This window comes from Pempheris klunzingeri, chromosome 10 (genome assembly GCF_042242105.1).
Source record: "Pempheris klunzingeri isolate RE-2024b chromosome 10, fPemKlu1.hap1, whole genome shotgun sequence".
NCBI lineage: Eukaryota > Metazoa > Chordata > Actinopteri > Acropomatiformes > Pempheridae > Pempheris > Pempheris klunzingeri.
The window spans coordinates 9,771,132-9,786,922 of record NC_092021.1 but is presented as its reverse complement, the minus strand read 5'-3'; the positions used below and the strand labels follow the sequence as shown (position 1 = coordinate 9,786,922).

Below are 15,791 nucleotides of genomic sequence, written 5' to 3'. Positions count from 1 at the left end.
GCTCCTTGTAAAAAACTAGGTACAGAGCTGGATGGACTGGGTGGGCCATAATAAGCACTCAACTATATTTGGAGACATACTTCCGTACATCTAAAACATCTGCTCAAGCCCAACTGAAAAGAACTGCAAAAAATTCACTGTGACAACAACAGTGACCCACATAATCAGGATCTGACTCAGAAGCAACCTTTGGGTCTCCTTTTCCTCTTTAATGAGACTCTATAGGGCTACAGCAATCACTGCTCATGGACAGAAAGCTAATAACAGGGACAGAGGCCAGATCAGGAGGCAGTAACAGAGTGTGTTGTGTGAGTGTATGTGCTTGACATGATTGACTATTGATTGAAGAGGCTTAGCCACTAGAGATACCTAAGGAAGCAAGAGCGTGAGCATGTAAGCGTGAAAGATATACAGAATTTAGCATGTAGAGGGCGTAGATGGTGATGGGATGCATGAACTCCGGAGCTTAACCGCTCACAGACCCAGCAAGGTCCCACTCTTTAACTCTCTCTGCTTTAATAGTTGTCAATATCAGATTATAGTGTACTGCGAACATCTCAATATGCTTCAGATACAGTGGCACTGATCTTTTTTATTTTCTGTTGAAACAATGAGGTATGTGTGTTGTACTGCAGAATTCTGAACACTTCTGCTTCCTGGCAGTGCAGCCTTTTGGCATTTAATAGACATTTGACATTTAAATAATGGCACATGTGTTCATGCTGCTGGATTGTGTGTTAAAGGTTAAAGAAAGAGTTGATGCACTTCTGTTCACACCGTTTCTGTCTCTGCTGTTTATACAACTAAATATATCCAGAACTACAGTGCAATATATATCTAAGATATTGTTTACGATACAATACATGATATATCCTAATCTTTGGAATATTTAAGGGCTATGTTTTCAGTATTGAGTAACACATACAGTATTGTGATGTACTGTAGATGACTGATGTCGGGCCGCCCCTTATAGTTTGACATTTGAAGTTTTCATTGGTCAGTTGGTCACAAATTGTATTCCAGACCGGCGTCTTGCCAAAATGAGATCAAAACCTATTGTATATAGCTGAACCATGTATGAAACACTATCAAGCTTTTAATTTGAAACAAGAGACAAAGGAAGTGTACCGGGACCACAGCGGTTCACGTCATGCGTGTGCTTGTAAAAGTTATATTTTAAAGGCTCATTCCAAGTTCACGCGTTGATGTTACAACTAGTGTGATGTGTTGAAATAAATCAACAAAATGTTACGTTGCTGGTTTTTCCGACACATTCAGAACCATTACTGCTTTTTGCCCCATGCGTGTGTATGTAAAATTTATATTTTAAAAGTTCATTATTACAGCTTAGTATTTCTCAACAATGTAGCACAGTGTTAAAGATCCTTTCCAGTCATGTTTTAAATGTTTAAATGTTTTTCTGCAAAATAAGTTCAAATACCTTGGTAAAAAATAGCATTTCCTTCTTGTTCCTTATTCAAAATGTATGACACTGATTATCCTCTCCCTCCTGTGCACATTAAAGGGCCTATAGAGAACGGAAACTATTTCAATCTTGCACTGGCAGCATCACGCCATGATTAAATGTATTCATTAGTTCATTTTCAATTCTATTCTGTTATTTCATCTGGGAATAAGGGAGTCTAACACACAGGCTAGACTGAACATGCAATGTATGAGGATGTTCAAGGAGCAGCTGCTGCAACTCCACACTTCCACTATAATCAATAAAACTGGTTATAAGACGTATGGTGTGTCAAGCATAAAAAAGGCCAGTATTTTTTTAAGGCAGGTGTGTGAGGCCCCTACACAGAAATGTATTTCATTTCATTTTATTTATTCAACCAGTACCAGCTGGTAGTAACTTAATTCATATCATTGCGTACTGTAATCTGTAGATGGCAACTTAACCATGTTACACAACATCAGGGAAAAGGTGCTATTTTGGGTCCCAAAAGGGAATCCCAGAATGAAAGCTCACTTTCTTCATTTGCCTGTGACTCACACACACACAACCCTAGGGCTCTGTGATGGGACTATTTTTAATAAGAATAAATTAGCCTAGACATCTAGATACCTTGATAATGTCACTCTTTATACAGTCTGCTCATCCATTGTTTTTAAGCTCAATGAACATAGATATTTGACCTCAATTTTTCCGGGTCATTGAATTTTCCACCAGAATCTCTGACCAACAGTCAACGACTAAAACAAAAGAAAAATAAACTCTGCTAAAAACGTCCTCTTTGCCTTGTACTCGCTGTGTCTCCTGTATAAATGATGGCACAGCTTCACCGTAAGTTTTGTAGCAAAATCCACCAGTGTTAATTTTTCACAATAATGGAACATGGCTACTGCAAACCCTGGTTTTCTATGACACTTTGACAGAGACATTTCAATTTTTGCAAATAAACTGTACCCATTTCTCTTAGATTTTTTAAGTAATAAATGAAAGTTTACTCTTTACTTTTGGAAATTTGCAGCCTAAAACAAAACACGTCTCATAGCTTCACTTTGTTAGCATGCAAAATTTTAAATATTACACTTGGCTTCTCCTCTGGCTTGCAGCAGGGCTGATCCTCCATATATATCTAATCAGTTGATTATTGTCATTTTTGATTCTTTTTGCACTCCCTCATATCAATGATGGGATTAAAAAGGCATAATCTTCAAATAGTTCACAGTGACTATAGAATAGTATTTTAGCTTAAATGCACATTCCTAATTATTAGTGGTGTTTGAATGGGATTTTACTACACTGGGTGGGGTTTATCTTCTTATCTATTTCTTAATTGCAAAAGATCTGAAGCACAAGAGTTCTTCAACACTACTTCCCATTGTAAAGCCAACGTAAGTGAAAGCAAAATGTGTTCAGAAAGCTTAAGACACGTTCTTTGTGCAGAAACCCAGACAACACACATGTTAAAACATAATTTGCAGATCAATACCTTTCACACACTCCTTTAATGCTAAGGAGAGGTGTAATTAGTATTTATAGGTTAAAAAAATCTCCAGAGGTTTTCAAAATGTCACAGGATGTAGGCCTTTCAAAGCTGTGTTAATCAGCAGTCTTCATAAACCTTCTTTGAAACAATCCCTGAACATCAGTCAGAGGATGTACTCTGATTTCAGCCCGACAGTTTGCAATGTCATGTTTCCTTATGTAAGGTGTTTGAGACATCAAGGGGTACTAAAAATAGACTATTGAATTTAGTATTACACAAATATTCATGCACATGAAAACACAGCTCACGCTTGAGCTGCAGATTCTTTCAAGCTGGTTATCCTTTTCCATTTTAGTGACATCCTTACTAAAGGTAATTGCAACACAGGTGTCTGTACGGACACACAAACCCACTCATAACTAACAAAGGGGCAATACAACAGTCACCAATTGACTACGCACACATGCACACACACAAAATTGCCCACGAGGATAGTTCCTTTCAGCCACTTTAACCAGCAAATGTATTCAGAGAGCAGCCACAGTAGGAGCTCCACTTCAAACAACCTCAACACACACAAACACACACTACACTACATACACAAGCATACGTGTGAGGTGTGCCAACACGCACACACTCCCACAGCTCCACCCACTTGCTGTTGAAGTTGATTACAGCGGGCTGTGACTCAGTGGGAGTGGGTCATGGTTGGATGACTTTGTGTTTTCAGTTGTTGTGACTCTGGAGAATCACCACAGCACAGTGAAGTAGCACCAAAACATCTAGAAAATGTATCTTCATAATACTTGATGCATAGTAAAAACAATGCTTTTACAACATGTCCTCTGTTCATTTACAGAATAACTGAACTTTCTAAAACTGGAAATAAAGTACTATTGATTAGATCTTGAATAAAGTATTGAGAAGACTCAGGTTTAGTAATCTTAGGTACAACATATTCATTTCCACCTGTAGTTTTGTTTGGATACTGTGTTCCGTACAGTAGCAGCAGCGGATGCTCAGTGTAGTACCTGCCCTGCTGCCTTTGGATGCTTTCTGATAATTTCATTCTTCATTTTTTTTAATTAAATATTACATATTACTAAAGTAGTATTTTTGTTCAAATTGATTTTATAAAATTGGTATAAAAAAGGTATCAAAGTCAAGGTATCAATACTGGTATTGAAAATGCATGAAGGGCTTCCAACACCCTCATCCTACACTTGGGACACTTGATTCATCTAAACAATCATAAGCACTGCCACAACCAGCAATCATGTCTCTCTCTCCTTCTCACAAACACACTTTCACATCTATTGGGGGTCACGCGCCGCCCATTAACGCAGACTTGCTGCACCCCAGTGCATCATGGGAAAGGGTATGTGCAAAGTGCCAAAGGTCAAATATTGTACTTTAAAATGCTTTCAGCTCACCTCAACACAGCTTCAACTAACAACTATTTCCCTGGTCAGCAGGCTCCCTGCAGAGTTACAGTATTTCAGCTGGCATTCCAGGAAAGCAATTACTGTAAGCAAAACACTGAGAGCATCGGTTTCTAAACACTTTTTGACACTGCTTGTTGTACTGATGAAGAGCTGAATTGAAGAGAATTGAAAAGAACGAAATGAATAGATAGAAATGAATGGGAGTAGGAAAGTGAGGGCAGATAGGAATACCGGAATATGTTAAAAATCAATTTGCCAGTGTACCCATCTTTTAGAAACATCATTAATAACTGTTTTTCTGAGAGGAGGGCTGGCCTTCAACTGCTCCCACGCCAGCCTAAAGTCTATCATCGTGTATGCAAAAAAGACTGGGTGGCAAAGCCTTGTTAACTAATAAAGAAACAGTATAACTAGTTAATTAAAACACACACACACACAAACTCATAAGCGCCAGCATGCAAATGTGGGCACATACATACGTAATCACTCACACACAATATACACATTACCAAGGAAAGAGTGGTGATGTCCATGGGAATTCAGAGCTCCGGTTTAAGGTGCTGATTTGACTTACAAATTTTGGAGCTCGCTGTCTAAGTCCTGTATTTTAAAAACCCCGTGTGCGCCTAACCCATGCACACAGCTTTTAAATACAAGGTCACAGCCATTCTCAGCTCGGAAATGCTGCAGTGTGCTCTTTGTCTTCAGCCCACTATACCAGATTAAAGCACCCTTAACTGATTATCACATGATTCTACCTGCAAAAGCAAGTAGTGTGCACAGGAGGTCACTGAAAGCTGCAGCAGAAAGAGTCATGTCTGCGGCAGCTGTACTTCTTGTCTGTAAACAACTGCAGCAGCCTAGAATTGCCGGCTGGGCCATGACAGGGTCATGACAGAGCCCGGGCAGATCCATGGATTCACAGGTGATTCATCTGCATCTCAGTGACTAAAGTTTGCACTGAATCTTTGTCTGATGATAAAACAGAATTAATGATTTGGTGAGAATCACCCTGAATGCGCCACTGATCGTTTTGGACTTAAGCAGTAAATCCTCACCTTGTCTCTCAGATGATGTTCTGCTGCATCGATGTTCAACGGGTCGTCGAAGTTCAACAGGTCCTGGAGCAGAGTCAAAAGGAGAGAGGACACAAAGAAAACGACACTGAATGAAAAGGCCAAAACAGCAAAATTGAAGAACTGTGAGAAAATGAGTCAAGGTGCACAAGTGATTGATCACGGCCAGATGATCTCAAAGGTTGTGTTATCTTAGAGAAATTTTCAGGGTTCAAGACTTCCATCTGTGAGTAAAACTTTACTTCCCAATACTAAATGTAGAAAAAAAAAAGTTGCTGAGGGAGATAATGCCCACTTCAGTACTAACTGGTGTCTGCAATGTCACCTTGGAGTTTGCAACTGCGACAAACAAATCAGCTCAATTATGCTGTTACCTTAGAGACACCACGCACAACATGTGAGGCAAAAAGCAGAGTGTTATTAGAGAGATAAAAAGGAGGATGGCCTGAGAGGTTGTTTCCTGATTAAGAGGTAAGATTTAGGGCATGACCAGGCAACAGTGCAGATTACCGTCACCATTATCATCATAGACACAGTGCTGACCTCAGGGTATGGGTGGATACTTTCCATATGTAATTGATGAAGTATGCACATTTTGTACTAAACTAAATACTGCGATTACTTTCAGCTGCTTACATGCTGCTTGCTTTGGAATCCAAAATGTTCAAATAATCTTTTAGAAGCCTGTATTTTATAGTCTAATTTAACAGATACTCCATACATTTGTTATTGAAAAGCTGGTCTGCATTCATATTCACAGAATCAAATCCTTTTTTTCCTTCTTTTTTTTTTTAATATTCTTCTTATTCCCCAAAATAACTCGAAACCTGATTAGTCAAGAGTTTTCTTCATTTTCTGCAGAACTCTTAATGAGTTACTGTCCAGTTTTGAGTATCCATACAAGATTTGGCACAAGGGAACATCCAGAAGCAGCGGGGGATACATTTCCAAAAGATAATGTGAAATTAAATTTTCTTTCTCTTTTTTTATTTCCTTATTATCTCAAAGTGTTCTTCATGATGACAAATATAATTTCCCCAGAGACAAAATTTGGTTTCATTACAGCTGTTGAGAAAGATAAACAAGGGCCTTAGTTAATCTGATCTGAGTTTGGGCTGATGTCATTGGTGTAACCTACATACAGTACGCAAATGACTGAGCTCAATCATGTCTTTATCATTTCTGTTAAAGGCAGGAGATATATGGTCACAGCTTTCCTAATTTAAAAAAAAAAAAAAGGTGCATTCAAGTATGCTTACCATTAATTCTTTCTAAAATCTACACAACGTGCAGTCTATTTATGTGCTGCTCATTTACCCAGTTACTATAATGACAAACAGAAATGTATTTTTAGGAAGAAAAAGAATTTAAAAAAAAAAAGAAATACAGTAAAAACAAACAAAACTTACAGTAAACAAGGAGTTCAATCCCCAGACCACGTCCTAGAAAACACAAATTCAAATACATTAATGATTTAATAGTCAAATTGTACCACACTTTGAATATACATTTGAAAACACACAGGGGAGCAAGCTAATCTATAACTATTACCAATTTTGCATTGACTGTGCAATCTCCCAACATTTCCCTTGGGACAAAGCAGCAGCAGTAGCAATACAACAAAATATGTGAGTTCAAGATCAAGTTTATAATCATTAACTACCTGAATCTCCTTTCAGGACGGACCATAGGGCTCTTTGATGAACCACTGTGACATGCAGAATATGACTCTACAGTGTGTGTGGCAGCAGTAGAGGCTGCAGAGCTTTGTGTATGTAAGAACAAAGGCAGCATTATATTTGCTTTTTATCACTGTAGCTTACAACTTATTGTCCTCCACTTTCTGCTGAAATTAAATCTAACAAAGAACAGCAATGACGGGGTGAGAATATCTCCGAGTAGTGGACAAAGCCACAAAAGACCACAGAGTAGCTTTATTTCACCTCGAGGTGCTGCAAACAACTGTTAGTTGGTCCACTGATTCACAATTTTAAGTTGCTTTGCTCAATGCTTTGCTTTTAGTTAATCCTCATTTATCTTTTGCTCATTCCACACACACACACATACTTATTCCATTTACATAATGAAATGACACTTTCAACCCTGAATGTTTAGATAAGTAAACAACTAGCAAACTGTTTGTTTTGCCAACTGTGTGATAAAAGCAAATGGAAAAATAAAAAAAATAGCAGAAAATTCTAAGCTACACCAACAAAAGAGAACACTGTTTTGCTCTTCCTCCATGTCAGTCTCTTACATATCATGGTACATGCTATAATCAGAACCAGCCCGTTATTAAAGTCCTTAAAGTTCTAAACGTTGTGGTACACCCTTTTTGGGACGCCACATTCACTGCAAATGCTGCTACACCCACTGCAGCCAGAGGTTTGTACTTCTTTGTTCAACGCTGTGCAAATGTAGATTGTGCTGAATTTATCATTACTGCAGGGATATTTTAAGTGACTGTGTGTGTGTGTGTGGGCGCTGAAGTAGAGAAAAGTGGTGACCAGTGAAGAGGGACATCATCACCCACTCAAAAACTAACATACTAACTAATCCTTTCTGACTCACAGCTTTTGTACTTGCTTTTTCTCACATATTGTTGTGCACTCACAGTGGCACCCGCTGACACACATGAACCACTCTCACACACGACCACATCCACATTTAAAGGTGGAATGAGAGATTCTGGAAAGAGAGTGTAGTTAGCATATTCATATGATTAGAAGGTGCCAAATTTGCTGTCCGTCTCGCTCACACTGCCCCCCCCCCCTTTCTACCCCTGTCCTGTGCATTTTTTTCACTGGAAAGACTGAACTGACAGCTGGCTAACCACGAGGAGACAAATCTTTGCTGAATTTGAGACAAAGTGTTGTGGGTAAAAATCGTTGATTCCAAATTTAAGTAGACACTGACAGACCACATTTCAGCTTGGGCCAGGAATATATGTCCACCAACTGTCAAGACATAGACCAGGGACAGAAATGGATGGTCAAACCAAGACTATCTATGAGCAACATCTTTAGAAGTCCATATATTTTCTTCAGAGGTAAACTCTGTATGGCTAAACATATGATAATGTCAGTCTGTGCCTGACGATTGCATGCCATGGCTTCACAGTCACTGGCTCAACACCACTAAATAGATTTCCTCGCTGCTAAAAACTTTTATTGAAAAAAAAACCCATATCAAATATGGTTGGTAAGTATCAAAGTCGGTAATATCTTCTATGGGCACTGAGGCTCCAGATTTAGCCTGCTGATTTTGCGCTGTTGACCAAGATGACACCACGAATGGCAGCCTCGGTACTGCACTCTCTCTCTCTCTTTTTGTTTTTAACCTATACTTATATACATATTCACATATTTACATTGTGCATAGACCATAAATGGGTTTTTTGTGCAAGTTAATGTGTGTTCACTTTGTTGCTCTTGTCTCCCTTTTTGTCTGATTATGTGTAAGTGCAAGAGAGCAGTGGAAAAAAAACGGAAACATAGTCAACACATTCAAATTCTTTGTATGTCTTCTTTGTACATGCAAAGAAGACATACAAAGAATTACATATACATACACATTTGTCAGAAGGTTCAATAAACACTCCAGTTTCAAAAAAATTTGAATTTTCTGGCAATTATGTCATAGTTCAAGCTTTACAGGGTTATGGTTATTATACAAACACACATGAAGATTAGCACTCATACTGGATGCAAAGCTGCTTTCCTGGTAGTGATTTCTTAAGAATCTAGGAAGAAATAATCCCAGAATAAACAACTGAGACCAGACTACCTTGTAAAAAACAAAGATTTGTGTGTGTTTCAGAATAATGTTTCACATTTACACAACAGTGAAAATGCTGTTACATTTACATGATATGAGAATATTGTTTCTTTATATATCTGTGTTATGTACTGAAGAAGCTCCATTGGTAGACCACAGTGAAAGACAGCAAATACCAGAAAAAGACAGTAGAGTGTAATGAGGAAAATAACTTTTTGAAACTGTGTACGTGTACACACACACAGTGCAGTCACCCATGAAAGCAATCAGGAGAAGATAAATGAAATACAGGGTTGTGTGCATGTCTGTTTATGGTTACAGACAGTGAACAGCTGATGAGATGGCATCTATATGCCTGTCACAACCCACCACCACATTGCATGAAGGGTGTATAAATGGCAGAAGAGAGTAGAAAAATCTAGATATTGTAGATAGACAGACAGATAGAAAGTATGAGTGCCATGAAGACAGGTGATTCATTATTATGTCTTTTCTATTTTGCTATTAGTTTTGGCACAATATAGTGGAAATCATCTTTGGGAGTTTCTACATGGTGGAAATCAGTACCTAAATGTGTGGTTTTCAAGTCAACAGAAGGCTTATCTTATCTGTATACTGTACCGAGCAGCTGTTATAGTACATATTTCCTATTCCTGCTTCTATTTTTTATTTCAATTTCATTTTTTACTTTGTAAACTCACATTTCCATCATAATCCTACCCTCAACAGCAAACCACACAAGAGTGTTTTGAATGTAATGCAAACAAGTGGTTCTCAGCAAAAGCAAATCATTTTTGTGGGAATGAGCAGCCACACAAACATTCATACCACACGAAATTTTCCATTTTAACATTGTTCATTATGTGTGAAACAAACCCTTAGCTGTCATTTGTATCATGTTGTGTGAATATCTAGTGTTAAAGTTTATCGTAGCCTGCTCTGAATGGGTTGAAGCAATCTCGCCATCAGCCATAATGAAACCCGTCTCTTTGCCATGACTCTGCTGTGAGCATGTTTTTTGATCCAGTGCTTTCACAGACTGCTTGAATTTGCTGCTGTGGATATGAATCAAAAATGATTCAATCCCCATTGCCAATTAATTGTCTTGGCAAAACATACAAAGTTTCTGCTGTGTTTAATGAACAACTCAAACAAGAACAATTGAAATGGTTAAACTAATATTACAACCCCTTCTTGACAAGTATCATCAGAAAAAAAACCAATACTGATATAACTTTTTACAAGCAGATCATAACATAACTGAACTAAAATTTCATGTGTAAAGCATCACAAATTGACATTCGCTCGTCGGGAAATACGCAGGTGAGGCTGGAACTCGCCACAAAATCCTAAAGATGTATTTCTTTCTAACCAGCTGTAGATCACGATTGAACATCATGAGGAGTCTGTGATACATATTAATACTGAGTGAAAAAATAACCATTTCTTTTGGATAACTTAATGCTATAAAACCATTAACTGTAAATGCTATGTGTGGTTTGAATAAGTCATTTATTAAACACACGTTTGTGTGATAAGAATCTCACAGTCTTGGACCGCTGTGTCGTCAACAACAAGAAAGGACATTATATTGTCCTCGGACTGATCCATTGGCCTCATCGACTGCTGGACTCTTTATTAGATTACTTGTTCGCTTACACTTCTTATTTATTTCAGTGAACTTTGTAAAGCACTGTGAGACAACTCTGTTGTGATATTGGGCTATACGAAATAAATTGAAATTGAAATTGAAAATAAATAATGTAAGAATTTTTGTATTCTTGAAAGACGTCCTGATTGGCCACTGATTCTTGAAGCCTTGGAATATTGAGACACCTTCTCCATGGGATATAGTGAAGTTCATTTGTGTCACTACAATCAGCTAAATATATCTAGCATACACAAAATTGCGTGTGTGTGTGTGTGTAGGTGTGCTACTTTGCATCCTGCTAACCACATCGTTGTACACAGAAATGCATGTATTTTGAGAATTCTGATATTTATTTGATCAAAACTGAATAAGCTACCAGGCAACACAAACCACATCACATTTTATCTTTTGTATTTTTTGCTGTAATTTTTATGTGACGTTATAATGAGGGTGTATGAAATTTTTCTGAGTATTTCCATTTGCTAAAAATTGTGGTTGAGTTTATCTAAAAGGCTGACAGTTATGTGTACTATTTAAAAAAATGAAGACATGTCATCATTCAATTTTCTGCTATAACAACCACTGGATGCCACTTTATACCAATTTGTTTTTAGCTAAATTTAGCTAAATGCTGAGCTAACAACGCTATGCAGCAGGACAACTTTCAATTATGTACAAAATGTATGCCATTCTGTGCAAGAAGGAATAGCAGATTACAGCTTCTTCTAAACAAAAAGGGAGAGTTTACGAATAAGACATATCCTGACAATAACTTTAAAAGCAGTCTTGGCAGGAAACTCAGAAGGTACCAAGAGACTTTACTGGATGACCTTCTAAAATTTCTAAAACTGGTACTGGATGTGGGAGGGCCATCCAATGCCTGTGAAAAAAAGTCTCTGTCCCTCCACTTCTAAAGTTAACTACACCCAAGATGCATACATTTACATATTTCCATACTTATAAGTGCAGACTTGTGCAATGATTGAGAGGAATGTTGATCTAGCCTAGGTCCCTGCAGAGAAGCACAGAAACACTTCTGGTTGGATCTGAGTGTCTGAGTTTAAATTAAACATGGAAGGCAGAGCTTCGCCATACGACTCGATTCAGTTCCACACTGTATTTGCCATCAAACATAATCTTAGTCAAATCTTGAATAGCGATAGCAGAGGGTGTCCTTGCTTTAAACTTCAGTGACTGCATCTGAAGAGCTGGCAAAAAGTGCACAACTGAGTGAAAGGTAAAGCAAAAGAAATCAAGGTACTCACGGCACTTTTATCTCACATAACTCCACAAAAAAAAGATTTTTCATTGTGTCCTGAGAGGATTCAGCAGTGTCTTCTCCAGCCCTCAACAGTGTTTCTTGCAGTTTTGTCAGTTTAAGGAAGTGAACGTGGCAGAATATGGAAAAGCCCTCATGTCAAGGGCCTCGTGTCAACAAGTGTCACACTCAGGTCCTTTGTGTTCTAAATTACCAGCTGTTCATACCATGGTCTGAGTGAATACTTGATTCTGATTGCAGCAAGGTGTCTATTAAAATGTGATATAAGACACCTAACCATCTTGACATGCACTGGATAACCATAGAAACAGGGACGCAGTGTTTACAATTTATTGCAACTCGTTACCAAGCAAACTTATTGCCATCAGTGAGCGTTCTCCTTGAGGCCCTCACCCACTGAACACTACAGGATGGATACTGTGACACACAAGCCCCAGGAAGTACACTGCCTCTCTGAACTTACCGATACTTTGTGCCACAGAAGCGATCGTCTCACTTCCCCTCAAGGCTAAAACCATTAAAACACATTTAAAACAAACAAAATACGAAACATAACTTGTTTGGACACGTTAGAAGCATGAAAATCACAGGGAAATGACCAAATCAACAGCAAATCAACTCATCAGCCAGGAAAAACGCTCGGTGTCTGAAAGGCTTCTGAAACGCTCCCGGTGGGTTTTAAACATCACGCTGAGGATGGAGCAAAACCGTACTGCAGCCAAAATACTCCTACTGGAGAGCAGCGTTTCCTTTGATATGAAGACTCATTCTCACAAATAATGTCATTTCTTTACCTTTAATGTTCTGGTCGGGGCCCAGCCTGTTCCATCAATAGAGTGTTCCCGCAATAAACTGCATATAGAAAAAGAGGAAATACACAGTATTTATAATACTTTATGTTAAAGGAAGTTTGGATTATTTCAAGTGGGGTTGTATGAGGTGCTTAACCAAAATCAGTGTGTTACTTTTAGTAGATTGCGCTCGGTGTGCCCCCAGTTTGGAGGAGCAGGCCAGAGCCCAGGCACAGGTGTTAAGCAATGATCTGCTCTAGAAGGTGGCAGTGGAAAAACATACTTTAGCCACCTAAAAAATGATATCAATTTAAGTGTACAGTATATTTAGAGTATTTTCGCCAATTGACACTGCCATTAGACAGCCATTTCCAACATTCTCCCTCTCTCTCTTTGCTCGCTTCAAAGACAGCAGACTTCATTCACAAAGTCAGTAATTTTATGTCCCAGAAAATGGGAGCTGCTCATCTACCGCTGTATCGATCAATGAACTGACATGTTAGTCAGTTAACTGATCCAAACATACATTAAAAATGCCAAAGTCAGACAATTACACAAGCAAGCTAACCGATTGAGGCAGCAGTAGAGTAGCCTGTTTTCTGCAAGGTGAAATTACTGTGAATGGAGACTGGTAAGCAAGCAAGCAAAGAGAAAGAGAGAATGACTTCACTTCCCTCAGCAGTGAAAATGTTCTAAATATAGTGTACACTTAAAATAATACATATTTTTTTAGGTGAGCGTTTCTTAGGTGGCTAAAATGTGTTTTCATATTTTAGCAATACATTGCTTAGCATCTGTGCAAGGATTCCTCCCTGCTTCTCCAAACTGGAGGCGTGCTGACCACCAACTACTGTAGGTGACACTGACTGTGATAGGTAGGTAATACACCGACACTTACTACAAATACCTCATACAGCCCAGAAACTACAACATTTTCGAGAAAGTGAATGGCTGTATCGTTTAAAGGTTTGCCGATTAAATTTCAGATGGGGTGTGAGAGTGGATGCCCAGTGATCTATTTGCAGGAAGAACAATGCTGTAACATAAAATAAAATACACACATTCAAGTGATTAAAGGAGGTGTAGACAGCATTACCTCAAACAGATCTCTCCATTCTCTGTGATGTTAGGATGCCATATTCTGGTCAGACATCTCACTTTAGGAGGCTGTACATTAACATGGATGGAAAAGCAAAAAAAAAGGGGAGAGAGGGAGAGACAGTTATTTTCTTGTTTCAAACAAAATTTAAATGATGATTGGTCGGAGAATTTTGGGTAAATATTCTGCAAACTATCAGCGTGTTAGCACTGTCACTGTGAGTATGGTGGCATGCTGATGTTAGCATTTAGCTCAAGGCTGCAGTGAAAATGGATAAATGGTGGCTTGGAAATATAGAACATGTACCGTATTTTGTTAGCCTGCTGAGACAAGAAACTCTACACCGTACATCACATTTTGCATGTTTCCACTTATCAGTATTTGGGTATTGTTAGTCTTTGCAGAAGATGCACACCGAACTAACTGTGCAAATACAGACTTCTACAACAACACATCATATTTACCTCACCGAGGAGGTTATGTTTTTGGTGCCGTTTGTCTGATTTTCAGCAGGATTACAGAAAAACTAAGTAGTAGTAACAGCATCCTTGGTGGAGGTCTGTCCTTCTAGTTACTACTGCAATGCTTCGTGGTTTTATAAGCTGCTTCAGTATAAAACTAGTTATGGAAACAACCCTTTTTAAAGTAAAAAAATATTCACAATCACCACACCAACGCAAGATTCTCGATGGATCTCCATGACTACAGTTTTCTTTGATGATGCTCTCCAAACCAGTTCATTGATATTTTCAATTATTTGCTTATGCAATTTCATACCTACTTATTTTTGTTCACACATGAAACACGTGATGCACACGCCAAGAAAATGCAACAAAGACATTAAAAAAGAGAAGCTACAGCATTTGGCTCTGTGGTTATTTGCCTGTTTGTGAGATTCTTCAATTGTAAAGAGTAAAAAAAGATAAACTCAGGCCAGTGTCCACAGATGGTTTATTCGCTGTTGCTGGTCAACATGGACCCTTCTGTGCCTGCATATGCTCCATGTCTCACTGTGTTTTAACCTTGTCTAGATAGATTGGAAAAGACAACTATCCCCAACACAGCTTTTCCAAAACTTAGTTTCAGAGTTTGTTTCAGAATTTAAAGCCAGCTTACATGTTTCAAAAAAGACTTTACCTTTAAAATAAGTCTAAAATATGTTTTTTTAGTTTTCACAAATCTGGCAAAACACTCAGCCTTCACTGGCTTCTCCTCATTAACAATAATGTAATAGACTAACGACCTGGTGTTTTTATTATTCAGCTGATGAGGCTGTCATGGAGCTGTATGTTTTGATGACTTTTTGTACAATGCAATAGTTTGAAAAAGAAAAGAAAGGTTGCAGTTGCTCTTAACTAGTAAATGTCACAAAGGCGGTTTTAAAATGACTATAATCATGTCATGTAAAAGTATTTGATTCTATTAATTACATCCAAGCTGTGGCAGTGATGGAGGAAAGTGAGGTGCAAGTAAGTAATAATGAGAGACCTCAGGTCAGCATGGAAGAAAAGGTTGCGTTGATTAGCTTCATAAACGAATGCGTCTTTACTGCAATGTGCAATTTTGTTCAAACTCCACATTTAACTTTCCATTCAACTCGTTCAAAAGCCTGCAGTAGTAACACTCACAGACTAGATTTTATTTTACTTGCAGTACATGTAAGTAAATTGACCCCCCGCTGGCCTGAAGCAAGCATCAGGGATTTTTTAGACATTCATTTCTAATATG

General features: G+C 38.3%; 1 protein-coding gene across 2 annotated transcripts in view; it reads right to left on the bottom strand.

Annotated features, from left to right (window-relative positions):
• ube2f (ubiquitin-conjugating enzyme E2F (putative)) overlaps positions 1-15,791 on the bottom strand; it is a 40,445-nt gene that overhangs the window by 7,471 nt on the left and 17,183 nt on the right. For both annotated transcript variants that reach the window (XM_070838678.1, XM_070838679.1), the window contains exons 6-9: positions 14,061-14,131; positions 12,968-13,025; positions 6,876-6,908; positions 5,449-5,511 (exon numbers count right to left, since the gene is read on the bottom strand). In XM_070838678.1, coding sequence (XP_070694779.1) covers positions 5,449-5,511; positions 6,876-6,908; positions 12,968-13,025; positions 14,061-14,131 — 225 coding nt within the window. The remainder of the gene's footprint in view (positions 1-5,448; positions 5,512-6,875; positions 6,909-12,967; positions 13,026-14,060; positions 14,132-15,791) is intronic.